At 38.3% G+C, this 18,873-nt stretch overlaps 2 protein-coding genes across 6 annotated transcripts; one reads left to right on the top strand and one right to left on the bottom strand.

The window, feature by feature from the left end:
* Positions 1–585: 585 nt before the first annotated feature.
* LOC123505537 lies at positions 586–10,855 on the bottom strand. 4 transcript variants are annotated; one of them, XM_045256973.1, is made up of 5 exons: positions 10,254–10,855; positions 4,665–6,238; positions 3,215–4,094; positions 2,638–2,817; positions 586–2,425 (listed from the first exon to the last, which is right to left on the bottom strand). In XM_045256973.1, exons 2-5 carry the CDS (start codon positions 4,922–4,924, stop codon positions 1,907–1,909), a joined length of 1,839 nt encoding a protein of 612 aa, XP_045112908.1. In that variant the 5' UTR covers positions 4,925–6,238; positions 10,254–10,855; the 3' UTR covers positions 586–1,906. The 4 variants fall into 4 exon arrangements, with proteins under 4 accessions (XP_045112908.1, XP_045112907.1, XP_045112905.1 ...); XM_045256972.1 differs by lacking the exon at positions 10,254–10,855 and adding an exon at positions 10,093–10,135; XM_045256970.1 differs by lacking the exon at positions 10,254–10,855 and adding an exon at positions 9,906–10,040.
* Positions 9,978–18,004, top strand: LOC123505538. Of its 2 annotated transcripts, none has more exons than XM_045256976.1 (5): positions 9,978–10,116; positions 15,048–15,187; positions 15,290–16,049; positions 16,361–16,540; positions 16,779–18,004. In XM_045256976.1, exons 2-5 carry the CDS (start codon positions 15,054–15,056, stop codon positions 17,301–17,303), a joined length of 1,599 nt encoding a protein of 532 aa, XP_045112911.1. In that variant the 5' UTR covers positions 9,978–10,116; positions 15,048–15,053; the 3' UTR covers positions 17,304–18,004. The 2 variants fall into 2 exon arrangements, with proteins under 2 accessions (XP_045112911.1, XP_045112910.1); XM_045256975.1 differs by lacking the exon at positions 9,978–10,116 and adding an exon at positions 11,760–12,405.
* The last annotated feature ends 869 nt before the right edge of the window (positions 18,005–18,873 follow it).

Genomic DNA, 18,873 nt, shown 5'->3' with positions numbered 1-18,873 from the left:
TTTTGTGCAATATTTTCACTCGTATGACTGGATTTATACGCGAGTTTTGTCAGTGTTTGTACCTGGTTTTTGTAATTGTTTTTCAAGGGTTATATTTCTGGTTGTGTCCGCATTTTTTTTTTTTTTTTTCCTACTCGTATGTTTCTCCATGTTGTGTGAGTTCGTTACGAGCCGCGTTGGTTAAAGTTCCTTTGTTGTTTTTTTTTTTTTTCCTTTGCACGTGGTTTATATCTGACCACGTGGGTACGGACTACGGAAAGTTGCGAGTGTTATCCAGGCTTAATTTTTTTCGTGACTTTTTTTTTTTCATTGTAAAATGTAAATAGTAAATTATGATTAGATTAAATAAATTATTATAAGTTTCCGTTGCCTTTGCTTCATTTCATGTGGTTATACTTTCTTTTGTGTCGTTCCCTGAACCTGGAATATATTAAATCTAAGGTGAAATAACCCGTCGGAAAGTGGGGAACGTGACAGTAATATATATATATATATATATATATATATATATATATATATATATATATATATATATATATATATATATATTGATAAAAAAAGTATAAGGAATATGAGACACTGATGTCCTTTAAGAAGTATTAATTCCCATAAAATATTAAAAGTACCGAAAAGTGTATCAATTTAACCTAGAGCATACAAAAAAAAATTTCTTACACAAAAATCTGCAAACCAATAAATGTGCATCATTATACATATGTATGAAACAAAAAAATACATGATATATGCTTAAATTACCGTTGTAACAAGTGTCACTTCACTTTCCATCTTCCTCAAAATACTTCAATTATTAAATCACAAGGCTCCAAGTCTACTCCTAGCAGAAACAATTTTTTAGTTTAACATCAATCTGAAAAAAAAAAAAAAAAAAATTCAAATGTAGCATTACAAAATCCGTTAAGAGTGGTAGTGCCAGTGCAAAGTCTGAAACAACGAGGGCTTGGGAGGGCTCTCTCTCTCTTAACATTCACAACATTCTCTTAGACCATTGTCCCTCATGAGAGCAAGAGAAGAAAGTACTACTCTTTCCCTCACTTTCTAGGGATCAATTGCACAGCTTGGACAATCTGGTCAATATGCAAAAGGAGAAATAAAACGCTTATAACTTGGGAGAGAGAAAAAAAAAAAAAAAAAAAAAAAAAAAAAAAAAAAACTAGGAGCAAGTCATGTTTAGTAATAACACAGAAAATTGTTAGAGGGATCACACAATGTGCAATGTTGAATAGTTAAAATAATGACACTTTAAAATATCCCATTCACATGTGTATAAAATTATAATTTTAAATCATGTTGAACGAGGGATAAAAGAAATATGTACATGTATACAAAAAAAAAAAAAAAAAAAAAAAAAAAAAAATAGAAGCATTTTAATAGCATTGAAAGGGACATATAATGCACCCTGTTCAGAGTTTAGTAGGCACCATTTTATCTTGTTTTGAAGTGCTTTATAATTGCAACTTCAATATTCACATCTTTGTTGCTATTGACAGTTACCTCTGCAACAGAAAAACTGGTGACTAAAATCATCATGTAATTCTTTTTAGAAATTGACATAATAAATCATCATCTCTCTCTCTCTCCCCATCTTATACATAAATTCTACAAATATCTCAAAAATTCTGTAGGTCTCAGAAAAAATAACAAAAGACTGGGAAATAAATCTGTTATGTCTACAGCACCACAAAATCAAAGTCATAATTATAATCACTGCCACTCTATCACACTACGCCAGCCATCTTAATTATGTACATCTCCAGAACAAAAACATAGTCATCACAAATAGCTCCAATCACTCATCACCATTGCATCTTATAAAGCCAGTCATCACCACTACATCTCACAAAGCCAGTCATCACCATAACATCTCACAAAGTCTCAGTCATCACCATTACATTTCAAGAACAAGGCCACAGTCGCTTATTACCACCTCACTAATGTCCTTCAGATTAACAGCTTGCTTCACTACATTCAACCCAAATTCCACCTGACCAAACCCAGCCTCATCTTTCATATCCTTCTCCCCTTGGGTGTATATGCGGAAGATAGTGCTCAGGTTCTTCTCATATCGGCCTGCCACCAAGCCTGCAGAAACAGAGACCTCTCGTGCTGCTGGGATCTGTGCTTCAATGCTGGAGGAAGAATGTGTTTTGCCTCCACTCCCATCGTTGCTCTCACAATCTCCTGTCCAGACATGTTCTCCTGGAAGGCCCTTCCACCACACCCTATGGAAGCGAGTCCCTCGGAATGAACCACCTTTTTCACCAGTGCAGAGACTGACAAATTGTCTGCCTCGGAGTGTGTCTCCTGTGAGGCGGATGTAGAGCCGGCCATGGCACTGCCCTCCCCAAGACAGATCCAAAAAGACCAGCCTTGATGTGGCATCCTGGCAAGACTTGAAGCACTGCAACTGTACATATCAAGATTCTAAATTTTGTACTTCATGGTAGTAAGTGAAGCTACTAGATGAAATGTGTTGTGGTATTTTCATATTAGATTTAGTAACAATATCAGGCACAAAACAATCTACAAACATATCATATGCTGAGTTCATATTTCAAAGCTGATAACTTGCTATCTTTGCATAGAAAGCCAATCAGGAACAAACATGAATTTATGTACCGGCAAGGCTCGAGCTTCAGGCTTGGTGGGTCTACCCTTCCTGAGGGCATGAAGATGAAATCTTCCCCCTTCAGCCCTTAGCTCTGAAAACAGCTTAGTGTCAGGAATCTGATCTGCAGCATACAAGTCTGATGTCCCATTTCTTATTGGCAATGAACTGAGGGTCCTCTTCATTAGACACTGAAATTCAATTACATGGTTATTATTTTGCTTTATCTATTTAATGCATTTATTTTTGTCCATTTTTATTTATATTATGTTTTATTATCATTATTACGTTCAGAGCTCTTGTACTTTTTCCTTTACAATGTCAACATAATGATTATATTTTTAGAATTCAACATCAAGAACCTTTAACAAAAGATATAACTGAACAGATATAGTTCCTTAAACATAGAAACAGATCAAAGTACATAATACATTATTCAAAGTAGTGTTTGCTAAAACTACATACATCTAAGGAACTTGCAATCTAGCACACTTAACTCAATACAGTACAGTAAAAATACATACCAGTAAATAAACAAAGACTATAGTTATAAGATCATAAGAGTATAAACTTTCTTTTACCACTCACCTTGAGGCAAGCAGACCTTTCCTTATCAGCACCCACAGCACTGCATTCAGCAACCGACCACTGATGGGCTTCACCTGCTATGTCCTCCATGATTTGGAATGATGCTAGTGATTCAGTAAGATTTTCAGTATTTGGCTCTATCTGCATTACATCAGAAAGTGTGTTTAGTAGTTCCCGTCCTACTTGCAGTGACTTCTTAATGTTTTCCTGTTTCTTCCCCATGCTCTCAAATGTTGCTCTCATCCAAAACTGGAAAATCTCCTCTTCATTACAATCATTTTCCAAACTCTCCACAGTTTTCTTGAGCAAATTTTGTGTTCTTTTGGCAGTCAGATTATAATTCTGCTTCATTTCTATGAGTTGATCTTTTAAGGATCTGAGGGAACACTTCCCTGTAACGTGTTCAGCTTCAGCACACTTAGCACATACCCACGCAATGCAGGCTGAGCAATAGTGGGTAGGATGCACGCCCATTGCAATACACTGACTGCCATGTGGGGATCTTGCTGGGGCATTCTCAAATTTACTCACTGACTGTTTGTTGCCACTTCTCTCTGTGCTACCATTCCCAGGTGGCAGATAATACTGCTTCCTGTCATTGGGAGTAGATGAATGTGCTACACTTTTATCAATTTCTTCCACATGCACATCTTTCTCAAATTCTTCTCCAAGTGCTGCAACTAGGAACTCATTGATTGGACACCACTGAGCCTTCTTGATATTCCATGTTTGCACTGGACAATGGGGGCAAACAACACTGAAGTCAGGGTTGATTCTCTCCTCTATGCATGATGTGCAAATTGAATGTCTACAATACAATTCTCTGGGCATTCTTTCCTTAAAATTGTATCTCTTATGGCAGGAACTGCATATTAACCTCCTGAAATATATAAAGAAAATATGATAATTTTAGTAGCAAGCTAGTACTGTACATAATGATAAAGTATTCAGGTTTCTATTGAATGTTGGTAAGCTATGACTGTCCACCCACTATAAACATGCTATGTATATGGAATGCCATCAAAATATCTACTTACCTTATACTGCCCTACAACTACTGTACTACATATATTGCTAAATATGTAAATGACTTCTCTGCACTCATCAGTATATTCTACAAGATAATGAACTGGTACCTTAATCATGGCAATGCAATACTGCCACTTTACAAAGAATTATTTTCCTGCCAACAGATACATCATCCCATCCACCATATAATTACATATGATTGATTACACTTAAGAAATTATGACAAATACTAGTAATCAATAACTGACATTTGCATATCGTTCACAATAAATGTATAAGACTAATTTTTGTTGGTCTGGACAGTTTGTTACTTAATCACAAGGACACAGTTGCATGGCACACATAACTACACACAAGAATGAAATATTATTATTCACAACTCAGTAATCAGAATATGATGCTGTAGAGATTGGAAACTAACCTTGAGGAAACACTTGCTGGAGCTCTCTGTTTCTCCTGCTGTTGTGTTTGGTGATGGTTTTTATTGGGAGGCTCCTGTCTTCTTCCAATAGAATGACTATTCTGATAGCGGTGGTGCAGGTGAGGAGAGTGGTGCTGATAGAAAGATTCAAAGGTTCTATTCCCCTTTGTTGGAAGTGTAAGGCTATGCTCTTGCTTACTTTCTTTCATTTGTGTTTTTTCCATTCTTGGGGGAGTGTTTGCCTCCATATACTGAGTCATTTGATCTTCACTTCTCACTGAAAATGATCTGTTACTTGAGTATTGCCCATCTCCAGTCACTGATACAATCTCTTCTCTGAGCTGTGCTTGGACCTATGTTTAAATTCAGTGGTGGTTGCAGCATTTTGCAGAGCATTACTCTGTGCTGACTGATTGTGCTGTTCTTCATTTTTTTCATTTGGTCTTGCACCTCTGTGATGAACATAATCTTGCTTGTGGTCTTTTGTCATTCCTTGTCTGCTTTCTTGCTCTGCAGGAAGTAATGGTTTTTCTTCTTCATTACAGCCATGGATTGTGATTTTGTTTTGTTTGTTATAGCTAACCTTTCTTTCACTGTTTTTCATAAATGGATGTTTAACATTCACTACATCAACAATTTCCTCTCAGTGCCTTTCATCAATGTATGTTTAACATCTACATCAACAGTCTCCTTCTCATCAGAAATGCTTCTGTAATTTGGCTTAAAATTTCTATATGTTTCATTTACCTTATTTATTACATGACTGTTACAGTCTTTACCTATTTCCCTAAAATAGTGTTGTTCATCTGTGGCACTGACTCCCTCCCTCTTTGTGATCTTAGGCTGAGATGGGCTTAATGGAAGATTTATGCTGCAATTTTGTGATGCCTGAGGCATTTTTGCAGCTCGCATTTCTGCCGCTAATCTTGCTGCTTCTCTTGCTTTAGCCGACTTGATTTCATCGGATCTCTCCAGTGCTTCACCTGCTTCAGCTGCTGTTCTCTTTTTGGTTTTCAGCTTTTCATCATCTGCTTTTCTTGCTGCTTCTTTTGCTTTCTGATATCTAGCTTTTGCTTCCCTTTGTCTTACTATTTCCTTTTCCTCTTCAGTTTCAAGTTGTTTGCCAAAGAAAGTATCTGCCTTATTCTCTCCCACAATATTTTTGTTTCCTATTGCATTAATTATTTCCTTTCCTTCTACAATATCATGAGATGGAACTGATGTATTTGAATAATTTCCTTCAAGTTCTGTTGCTCTTTCTGCTATTGATAGCATGAATCTTTCTACTGCTGCGAATCTTGCTGCTGTTTTTGCTTGCTCTGATTTGATTGCTTGTTTTCTTTCCAAAGCCTCACTTGCTGCAGCTGCGGCTTTTTTTTTGGCCTCAATCTCTTCTTCCTCTGCTCTCTTAATTGCCTCTCTCTCTCTCTCATCTTTAGCTCTTGCTTCTCTCTTTCTTTCTTCTTCTTCATTTGCTCTTGCTAGTGCTGCTGCTGCTACTGCTTTTGATAACACTGGGCTGTACCCTGCAGCACCAGAAGCTCTGCCATGTCCAGAACTCATCTCGGTTTTCCCTGTGGAAAAGTGCAACTTAATGACTATCTTTCTCTAGCATCTTTGAATCACAGGTACTTTTTTGTTATCTCCTCCAATGGGCATCTATCACTATATCTTAATTGTTTCCACATACTGTCTTATTACCTCCTCTATCTTATTTTGAAGTTATATTATAGTTTTGCTTAACTTTTCACAGAACATAACAGTTTCAATTTCATCTGAGTAACCTAAAGAGATCTGACAGAGCAAAATAAATTGTTCTTACATGTCTTTTTAAATGGTACTCTAACACGCAACACCTCTATTCACTCAGAGCAGTCACAAGGTTAATGAGCTACATAAAAGTATCCTGCAATAATTCTGCTTGTTTTATTGTAAGTCTGAAATGACTTGATGTTTCTCTTCTAGGTACAAGTTATGTCCCTCAATCCCCATCTCTCTTCTCTCTCTCACACACACACACACCGCATAGTGTAGTGGTTAGCACGCTCGGCTCACAACCGAGAGGGCCTGGGTTCGAGTCCCGGGAAGTGGCAAAGCAAATGGGCAAGCCTCTTAATCTGTAGCCCCTGTTCACCTAGCAGTAAATAGGTATGGGATGTAACTCAAGGGGTTGTAGACTCACTTTCCCGGTGTGTGGAGTGTGTTGTGGTCTCAGTCCTATCTGAAGATTGGTCTATGAGCTCTGAGCTCGTTCCGTAATGAGGAAGGCTGGCTGGGTGACCAGCAGATGACCGTGGTGAATTACATACATACATACATACATACATACATACACACATACACACACACACACGGCGAGGCAAATGGGCAAGCCTCTTAATGTGTGGCCCCTGTTCACCTAGCAGTAAATAGGTACGGGATGTAACTCGAGGGGTTGTGGCCTCACTTTCCCGGTGTGTTGATGTGGTCTCAGTCCTACCCAAAGATCAAACAGTGAATCAAACACACACACACACACAATCAAGGGTAATCGAAGCAAAGATGGAGGGATGGTCACAGTATACCTGGACATAAAAAAAAGAAAAAAAAAAAAAAAAAAAAAAAAAAAAAAAAAAAGACATTTGATAAAGTCCCTCATGGCAGACTACTAGACTACTTTGGAAGCTAGAGAGCATAAGAGAACTGTAAGGAACTTCATTAGACTGGATAAGGGATTATTTTAAGAGCAGGGAGATGAGAACTGTGATCAGAAATACATACTCGTCTTGAGGTAAAGTAACAACTGGAGTGCCACAAGGGTCAGTGTTAGCCCCCATTATGTTCCAGATATATGTAAACAACATTTACAATGGGGTAAACAGTTATATTAATTTGTTTGCTCATGATGCAAAGCTGCTAATACAGTAATCAAAACCTGAGAGGACTGTTTGCTGTTGCAACAAGATATAAATAAAATCTATGAGTGGAGTAAGAAGTGGAAATTGGAGTTAAACGCCAAGAAATTTCACGTAATGGAACTAGGAAAGAGTAAGAGAAGACTGGTATGGAACTATCTGATGGAAGAAAAACAAATAACGAAGACTAAAGCAGAAAAAAGATCTGGGAGTGATTATATAGGAAAATCTGAACCCTGAAAAACACATACATATTTAAGATATTTGGATTAGCATATGAAATGTTGAATAATATAAGAGTGGCATTTCAATTCATGGACAAAGATATGATGAAAAAAATTATCACAAGCATGATACATCCTAAGCTGGAATATACAGCAGTGGTGTGGTCACCGAGCTCTATAAAGGATATAAGAACATTAGAACAGATTCAGAAGATAGCTACAAAGATGGTGCCGGAGCTAAAGGACCTAACATATGAAGAAAGGCTGAAGGAAATAGGACTGCCAACCTTACAAGATAGAAGAGAAAAGGAGACCTAATAACAATGTATAAAATAGTAAATGGCATTGAAAAGATAGACAAGGAAGACCTGGTGCTGGTGACAGAAGCTAGAAAGACAAAAAGACATGTAAAGATTAGGAAGAGGCAGTGTGTGAAGGATATTGGAAAATACAGTTTTCCACACAGTGATGAAGTTGTTACAGCACATAATTTGTATAGCTTTAATGAAAAATTGAATAAATGGAGACATGGAGACAGGACACTATGAATCCTGCTCAAACCCTGTACAATACAACACTAACTAATGTATCTTAATACAAATGTGAAGAACAAGTGGATAACAAAAACTAATAGTAGTAATAATAATATTAAATCTAAAACCCATTTTCATCAGCAGGTATAGATAGCTTAACCCCTTCAGTACTATGATGCACTTCCATATCCATTCTGTTTACTATTTGATGATTTTTTACAGCTTCAGAAACTTATGTGAGGGATTGAAATGATGAAGACTGTGGCCATCAATTTTCTGACATCCAAAGACCCCTCCTAATGTCAATAAAATGCTCTAATCGACTCATACACAAATCTCAGGGAAAAAATGAGTCCCATTACTGAAAGATTTAACATCAAAGAAATAAAACGTATTGAAAGCGCAGTCTGACTAAAATATCAGTTAAAAGATAATAATTTATATTACTTGTATTTCCTAATAAGGAAAAAAAAAAAAAACTCTACTGTCTTTTTGTTTTGGCCTATGGTGAATAAGCAGTTGTAAAGTTAAGAGTATAGCCTAGAAAAGCACTTTGGTTTGCCGCGACCTTTCTTTGGTGTAACGAGTCAGACAACAGGAAGGCAACCTAGTAAAGCACCCTTGTGTATGCATTGACCTTTAAACCCGCTGTCTGCGTCAGTGTGAAGATAGCTTAGCAAGTCCTCTGATATCAGCACGGATCCCTGTAATCAATATAACGTGTTCCCTTCGTGTAAGCTGGCAGCACCTATCTGCTGCACCCTTTCCCGCTTTCTTTATGATTATAACCTCAGTACATGTTTCGTGCGATGGCAACAACAGTAGTTAGATGCATTATTGTCGGCAGTGAAGTGTGCTTGAAAAGGAAGTGAAAAAAGTGAAATACTACATATAGTGAAATTCCTTTGTTAGCTCCGTTCGGGAAAGCAACAAGTCGAAAATCTGTGCCCGAGAGAGGGAAGGGCGGGGGACTACCACCAGTTTCGATAATTTTATTTATTTATTATTATTCTTTTTAAGGCCAAGGGAAACGAAATTATAACAACAAAAATCTGAAAAAGCTCTCAGAGGCACCACAGTGAGTTTGTCATTATGATTTTTTTTTTTTATTTATTCATCTATTTTGTTATATTTTTGTGGCCCTTTGTTTGAAGGAGTTCATGTCACAGGAAGGAGTAAATACAGAACCAGGCAGGGAGATTCATATCTGTTACCAGTTCCATACGTATCACTGTCTCAGCAACTAATTCGTGTACTATACTCGTTCCGATTCTTGAACTTGACACAAACTCTAATACCGATAGAAATACAGTACAGACAAAGGGTGATAACAAACCTAAAAACCGCATTAACATCGATGATTAATGAAGCGATAATTTACTTCACGCCCACTTCATCCATTCAAATGCTCAGAGGGAGGGACGAGATACACATGCAACAAGTATTTACTCAATGCGATGATGCTTATCAAAATAATAATGTGATCAATAAACTTCAGATACAGGGTTTGTGTCGTCAAAGTACAACTGCTTAATCTAATGAAATACTCTGCTCATACTACAAATACTGATACAGCAAGTAAATATTTACCGGGTAAGGTCACGAGGAATCCGTTGGTAGGAAGTTAGCACACCTCTGTACTGGCACAAGTCCAACAAAATGTTTGCAAAACAAAGTTATACGCCGCGGCTAATAAGAACAGCCAGGCCGCACGTCTGATACCAGTGATATCCCCGATGTTATGGCGTGATACGAAAGTGACTATGATACAACCTACCAGGCTACCAGTCCCTGCTCCGCGGTAAACATTCACGTCTGATACTCGTACTTTTTATTCTTTGGTCAGCTGTTCATATTTACTGTTGATTATCATTAGTTGATATTCAAGTGTTTTTAACTCAATGTACAGTGACCGAGGTTACAATTGACTTTCCTTACCTTATGAAAATATTGTACATTTACTACTTGTGGCATTGGACGATTTAAGGGTTAATATCGAGGTTGCCCCAGTGATATACTCGGCATTTGGCACCTCTTCTCGCTCTTTCTTTCGTTCAGATGATTCTCAAGAATATTTCATTATTCTTCGTTCTTGTTTAATTGTTCTTCGTACATCATTTCATTCTTTGGCATGGCATGTTTGAGCATGTATATTCAAAGGTTAATTATTTGAATAATCTGACAAGCTTTCTTAGTTTACATAGTAATTTTCAAGCATATAAGTTTATACGTAGTTATTGCTTCCACCTCGTTTCACAATATATGTCTACATATACGTATGTGGTGCATGCAAAGAACATATCTATCTGTCTCGGCAATTTTAATTACGAATTTCAAGTGCGTATACATTATTTTTCATTCTTGTTTACTGAGTTCACTTGTCATAAATGCTTGGATACGTGAAGTTTGTGTACTGGCCATGATTCGTCCTGATAACAGGTTCTGAAATGACTGGCGATTACTTTGTTATTATAACATGCACGCTGGCGGATGTTTATTGAGATTTACCATCATCGCTAGTTGATGTGTGACACTCTAATCAGTAATACAAAACCTGATATTTTCTTTTGTCAGATAGGTATGAATTGATTTTTATTAGTGTGTGTGTGTGTGTGTGTGTGTGTGTGTGTGTGTGTGTGTGTCAGCAGGAACGTGATAAGAATTAATTACCAATCTCACCTCAACTATAATCTCTCTCTCTCTCTCTCTCTCTCTCTCTCTCTCTCTCTCTCTCTCAACATGAAAATTATTAGTCCACTAGGAAGAAATTATTCATTAGAAAAGAAAAAAATGGCATCAGAGGGAAAAAGTTAGAAGATACTGGCAATTTAAAACGGGAGCAAAATGAATAGTAGATAAAACAACTGCACTTGTAAACCTTTCGCTATCTGTCACTGGTATACAAATGTAATATAAATAAGTACTGCGTCATAATAATAGTAAAATAAATATGATAAATTGTGGAATTAATCGAAAATACATGAACTAGAAAGTATTGTCTCTTTTATTTTCAGTACAATATTAACTAAGTTTATCTACCATTTTATTAGTCTGTAGTCTTTTTCAGCATCACTATATCAAATATCTGTTATTTCTGCTCATCGTCTCTAATACATGATGCCTATATTACTGTTACCTCAGCTCAAACCCAACTGAAAGAATGTTTGAAGGACAAGAATGTGTGAGGAAGGAAAACTATCTGAGGAAAAGGGGCTGTGGCAAAAATTATAGGTAACGGTTAATAGGATAAATCAATATATACATAGTTATTATATGAAACTTCATACTGACGGATAAAGTGGTGAAAAAACAGCTAATGACGTTAATATGTGACTATTGACTTATTCGTACGGTAAGTCGGCAACTAAAGAATTCTTGCTAATGTGGTATAAGTAGAGAGGAGCCGTGTGGTTGACTCAGAGCTACGTCAGGATGGTGAGCGATCATTTGCGTAAGTTCATTCATCTAACATGGGTGAAATATAGTCTGCTGAATATTTCTTTCCAATAACTGACATTCTTGTATTCCCTGTGAAATCTACATCATGAGTGGTGACGATGGATTTATATTATCCTTTACACTAACCGTAATACCTGCTTAAGACGAACCTATTTGAAATAAAATCATATAGAATTATGGTATCGTCAGTCTGCGGTGTTATCTAAGGTTTCCAGATAATGTACTTTAGAGTAAACTATTTTAGACCATAAGCACTGAACTGTTTTCATGGTTTTATAAGACAACGTAATTCTATCAACAGATCCATTTCCCTCTAATATTTCGTTGAACAGCCGTAAAGCAACCGTGAAGAAATCATGCACCACTCTGATAAGGCAACAGGATGCAGGCTCCAGTCCCCCCTCCCCGCGCCTGTCTCTTCTTGCTCCCTGTGTGGACGTGTAGCATTCTCGTTTCGTCACTGCCTCTGTATTCTTGTCTAAAACGTATCAGATGTGTTCTCAGTTTTTGCATAGTGTCTTTATCAGCAGTACTGGCCAGATAGTGCAGTGCTAGACCGAGAGATCTCCACGTCAATAGCACTAATATCAAGATAATACATTCGAAGTAAGAAAAGAGCCTGACCTAGCAGGTAAGTTGGGAGGCTGGAGTCACTTTTGAATGTCATTTCACTTACGCACATACGCTCTTGTGTCTTAAACCAAGGAAAATAATTGTATTCACACTTTCTTAGTTGCTACGGATTTTCAAGATTAATATCCGTAAAGATGCAAATGATCCAGGAAGTGGAAGTTATACCGTAATAATATAATCAACCTTATCACTTCTCAATATCCAAATTATCATCCCAATCCACATTTCAAGGGCAAAGTTGCACCGCCACAAACGTTTCGATGATACAGAAATTACAGATCATCGCCTCAAACACTTTCAGGCAACACACCATCGCCAGAATCACTTCCAAGACTATGTATCACCACCACAACACTTCCAAGCTAAATTACCGCCACAAACACTTCCAGAGACATATCACTGCGATAAACACTATCATGACCATGTATCACCGCCACAAACTATCAGGACCATTTATCACCGTCACAGACACTTCCAGGACCATGTATCACCGCCACTATCACTTCCAGAGCCATGTATCCGCCACAAACTATCAGGACCATGTATCACCGCTACAAACATTTCCAGGGCCATGTATTACCGCCATAAACACTTTCAGGGCATTGTATCACCGCCACAAACGCTTCCAGGGCCATGTATCACCACTAAACACTTCCAGGACCATGTATCACCGCCGTAAACACTATCTAGATAGACCATGTATCACCACCACAAACACTTCCAAGACCATGTATCACCGCCACACACTATCAGGACTATGTATCACCGCCATAAACACTTCCACGACCACGTATCATCGCCACAAACACTTCCAGGACCATGTATCACCGCCGTAAACACTCTCTAGACCATGTATCACCACCACAAACACTTCCAAGACCATGTATCACCGACACAAACTATCAGGACTATGTATCACTGCCTTAAACACTTCCACGACCATGTATCACCACCACAAACACTTCCTGGGCCATGTATCACCGTCACAAACACTTCCAAGACCATGTATCACCGCCACACTATCAGGACTATGTATCACCGCCATAAACACTTCCACGACCACGTATCCGCCACAAACGCTTCCAGGACCATGTATCACCGCCGTAAACACTATCTGGACCATGTATCACCACCACAAACACTTCCAAGACCATGTATCACCGCCACACACTATCAGGACTATGTATCACCGCCATAAACACTTCCACGACCACGTATCATCGCCACAAACACTTCCAGGACCATGTATCACCGCCGTAAACACTATCTGGAGCATGTATCACCACCACAAACACTTCCAAGACCATGTATCACCGACACAAACTATCAGGACTATGTATCACCGCCTTAAACACTTCCACGACCATGTATCACCACCACAAACACTTCCTGGGCCATGTATCACCGTCACAAACACTTCCAAGACCATGTATCACCGCCACACACTATCAGGACTATGTATCACCGCCATAAACACTTCCACGACCACGTATCATCGCCACAAACAGTTCCAGGACCATGTATCACCGCCGTAAACACTATCTGGACCATGTATCACCACCACAAACACTTCCAAGACCATGTATCACCGCCACAAACTATCAGGACCATGTATCACCGCCACAAACACTTCCACGACCATGTATCACCACCACAAACTTCCTGGGCCATGTATCACTGCCAGAAACACTATCTGGACCATGTATCACCGTCACAAACACTTCCAAGGCCATGTATCACCGCCACACACTATCAGGACTATGTATCACCTCCATAAACATTTCCACGACCATGTATCATCGCCACAAACACTTCCAGGACCATATATCACCACCGTAAACACTATCTGGACCATGTATCACCACCACAAACACTTCCAAGACCATGTATCACCGCCACAAACTATCAGGACTATGCATCACCGCCTTAAACACTTCCACGATCATGTATCACCACCACAAACACTTCCTGGGCCATGTATTACCGTCACAAACACTTCCAAGGCCATGTATCACCGCCACAAACTATCAGGACCATATATCACCGCCATAAACATTTCCACGACCATGTATCATCGCCACAAACACTTCCAGGACCATGTATCACAGTCATAAACACTATCAGGACCATGTATCACCACCACAAACACTTCCAAGACCATGTATCACCGCCACACACTATCAGGACCATGTATCACCGCCACAAACACTATCAGGACCATGTATCACCGTCATAAACACTATCAGGACCATGTATCACCACCACAAACACTTCCAGGGCCATATATCACCACCACAAACACTTCCAGGACCATGTATCACCGCCACAAACACTATCAAGACCATGTATCACCACCACAAACACTTCCAGGGCCATATATCACCACCACAAACACTTCCAGGACCATGTATCACCACCACAAACATTTCCAGGGCATAGTATCAGTATGACAAACACATAGAAGTCTAGACTAAACATTTATCACATGATATATGAACAACGTGACTTAGTTGTGTATTAATTTTTATACTTATTGTGTATAGTAGTTGTAGCAGAAGTAGTAGTAGTAGTAGTAGTAGAGACTTTGCACCATGCAGCCTTGCAGTTACCACCCTGCATTATTACGTTTGTGCATTGCAGTACACTATGGGAAAGAAAAATAAGAACAAGAATAAGAATGGCTCTGGTTCATTGAGTCCCTACAATCAGCAAAGAGAGAGGGGTGGTTTGGAAGGGGCAAGTGCTGCCGTCACGCACTCTAGTGACTCGACCATCACCATGTGAGTACCGACAAGGTTGCTGTTGTTTTTTGTTCACAAATGTGGAACCTTGCATGAATATGAATATTAATTTATTCATTCGTTTATTCCATATTCCCTCAGGATGGAGTGTGAAATCTGCAAGGAGGAATATGACGCGAATATCCGTAAGCCGCGGAATCTGCTTTGTGGGCATAGTTTCTGTTCCTCCTGTTGTAAGTTACTGATTAACCACAGGAGCATCAGTTGTCCCAAATGTCGCAAGGAAACTCCAGCAAATGATGTAGAAACATTAGCGGTAAACTTCCCTGTGTTAAATATGATAGCAAGTCCTGCTGTCAACAATGCAGCGCCAAGTCCGTCCAAATATTCATCCCCTAAGGACATGTCACCACATGGAGGGAAGTGTTTGGAGGCTCAGGTAGAGATAGCTATGCATTGTGCTCACTGTAACCTATGGCTGTGTAAAGACTGTAGCCGTATCGATCATAGACACCCAGAGTGTCTCCTCATGCCTTACCAGGACACGCTGAGGGAAATGAAGCAGGCTAACGCAGCTAAGGTCAAGTCTATTGAAAACTCTTTGGAAGAATTTTCACGTGAATCAAAGCTGTACGATACCAAGTTGAAGTCCTGTGCCTCCCTCATTGAAATGGCCCTCGACTGCATCAAGAAGGAGCAAACGCACCTGGCGGGACTTAGAGACCATAGTCAGAAAATGGAGCGAGATCTACGTGACCTCCGCTCAGAGAATTTCTCTCCTGTTTTGGAGGAAGCTTTGTCTTTCCTTAAGGGAATGGAGATGGCGAACAGCGTGATGCAGAATTGGACGACTAATGCCTTCGCCATATTGAAGGGGGATCAGGTATTCAGTTTGTCCAAGGTGTGTATATATTAGTTGTGTTAATCGAATATTATTGCGTTAATTTCGCATAACTGATGGATACTATGTGCTGTAATTAAACCAGTAGACCTAGAAATAGAGACAGTAGACCAAAGAATAGTATATTGTATGTAATAATCATGTAGAACCCAAATGAAATAACAGTAATGCTGTCATATACGTATATAATACCGTTGGTTTTCACTATGTGTTACTAGCGTGTTACCTGCAATGTACATTCAGTATTTCGTGACAAATGGTGAAATATTGCTCGCTTAGAAGTATTTTTTTTTCTCTCTTCCTCTGCACAGATACTTTTGCAGACAGCAGTACAGATGCACATGCAACAGAACAACGGTAGGTTGGTGGCCGTTCACAACATTAAGGATGTTACTGTAACATTTCCGCTGGAGAAAGACGGAGGCCGCCTTCTAGTACACACCGGCTCCGCACAAAACGGACCACCTCAACCAGGCTGCAGGATGCTAAAGGTAAGACTGACTCGATCACAGATGCATATATATATATATATATATATATATATATATATATATATATATATATATATATATATATATATATATATATATATACATACATATATATATTGCGTATTTTATTTTATATTGTAAAAGGAATGATTGACAATTTGTGCACACAACGCAAGGTATTCATGAATGCATGAGTTACTTTAGAATGTCACTCATCCCATCTACCGTGTGTTTCCAGTTGGAGCACGTCAAGGCTTGCATCGATCCTTCACGCGCCCTAACCTTCTTGGAAATTAGCTTGAGAGGACAGGTATTGGGCAGAGTGTTTATACGTCTCCTGGGCTGCACCAAGCAATCCCGCTGCTTCTTGATGATGTGCATGGGTGAAATGGGAGCCAGTTTCCTCAACACTCGCTTCCATCGCCTGTGGTGGTCAGATCAGGCAGGGGAACACGTGTGGGTTGGAGACTACGACCACGGGAATGGTAGCGGAGGGACACTGCATCCTGATATCCTACACGAGATTAAGGAACTGCCGGAAAAGAAGACCCAAGTTCCCATCACGCAGGGGCTCGTGGCTGGGAGGTATGGGAAGTGTAACAGTTCAATATTCCGAGTGTACACAAGAAGCAGCGACACACTGGAAGAGGCTGCTTTTGGCCGTGTGGAGTATGGCCTTAATTTCTTGAAGGACGCTCTCCAGTGTAAGAAAAGCATAACTGAAATCATCATCTCCGCTTGTGGCGTTGTGATTGAGTCCTGACTGAGGTGCTATGGTATAAGTAGTATATACATGTTTAGTTGTGTGGTGACGAAAACGCAGCAGGCGCCATGCCAAGATTATGCATATACAGTTATACATACGTACTCATATTGTTCATACATCGGATGTGTACAAGTGGACTGACAGCGCTTGTAGTATAATGGTTTGTGGTTAATAGATATAAGGACGTTTTTTCCCTGCCGTTAACTTGTAGTTTCTCTCTCTCTCTCTCTCTCTTGTTAAGGCCTATAGCGCCTGTAGGCACACTTGAAGAGTGTATGGGAATCGCTGTACAGCCGCCCATTAGTGGGCGGCAGGCAATTTTATTTATAGTGGTACCCATATTAGGGCTCATATCACCCCGAAGCTCATCTTGGGTGTAACCACCTAGAACCTGGGTATCATGGTGACATGTAGGTAACTTTAAACCTGTACGTGGTGGGATTCGAACCTACGCGTGGACGTCTGCCCGATCCTATGCCCACCACCTTATCCACTACGCCACCGCCTCCCTATGTGATGTATATGAATGTGGGTTATTATGAAAACACTAGTGATGCCGTTTGTATGTTTTGCCAGAATTGTCACATGAAAATTATAATAGTAATGTTATGTATTGTTGACCACAAGACAAAAGGTTGACCAGTATACTAAAAGAAAACCAGATCATACTTTAAATAAAACAAAAATTTTCACAATCATGCATATGTTTCAAATAATGCCTTTTATGAAGTGATTGTCATACTTTATGCATAAGAGAATTATGTCGACTGGATGTTTGAGCCTATAGCAAATTGACCCTGTCAGAGTGCACTAGAGAACAGTCAGAAGACTACGGATACAATCTCTTGATTATTGAGGCAATACATCGCAGATATATATATATATATATATATATATATATATATATATATATATATATATATATATATATACTATATATGTTTTTTTTTATTTATTTATTTTTTTTTTCCTACATCCGGTTTCCCTTTTACATTAATGTGAGGGCTAGGACGGTGCCTCCTGATAGAGGAGTCAGGAGGACTTTGGTTTTGGCATTTGGGAACCGTTACCCGAGTGGATGCCTTCCACTATATATATATATATATATATATATATATATATATATATATATATATATATATATATATATATATATATATATATATATATATATATATATATATATATATATATATATATATATATATATATATATATATATATATATATATATATATATATATATATATATATATATATATATATATATATATATATATATATATATATATATATATATATATATATATATATATATATATATATATATATATATATATATATATATATATATATATATATATATATATATATATATATATATATATATATATATATATATATATATATATATATATATATATATATATATATATATGGGTTCATAAAGATAATCAAACTGTCATTAAAAAAAAAATGGTGTAGGGCACACCACTTGTTAACGGTAGACAGTACGTACAGTTATTCTCAACTGTCTCGTTTCTTTATAAAATTATGGTCGGTTTTT

The sequence above is a fragment of the Portunus trituberculatus genome, chromosome 18 (assembly GCF_017591435.1).
Source record: "Portunus trituberculatus isolate SZX2019 chromosome 18, ASM1759143v1, whole genome shotgun sequence".
Taxonomy (NCBI): Eukaryota; Metazoa; Arthropoda; class Malacostraca; order Decapoda; family Portunidae; genus Portunus; species Portunus trituberculatus.
Note: the sequence above shows the minus strand (reverse complement) of the source record. Positions and strands in the feature narration are given on the sequence as shown.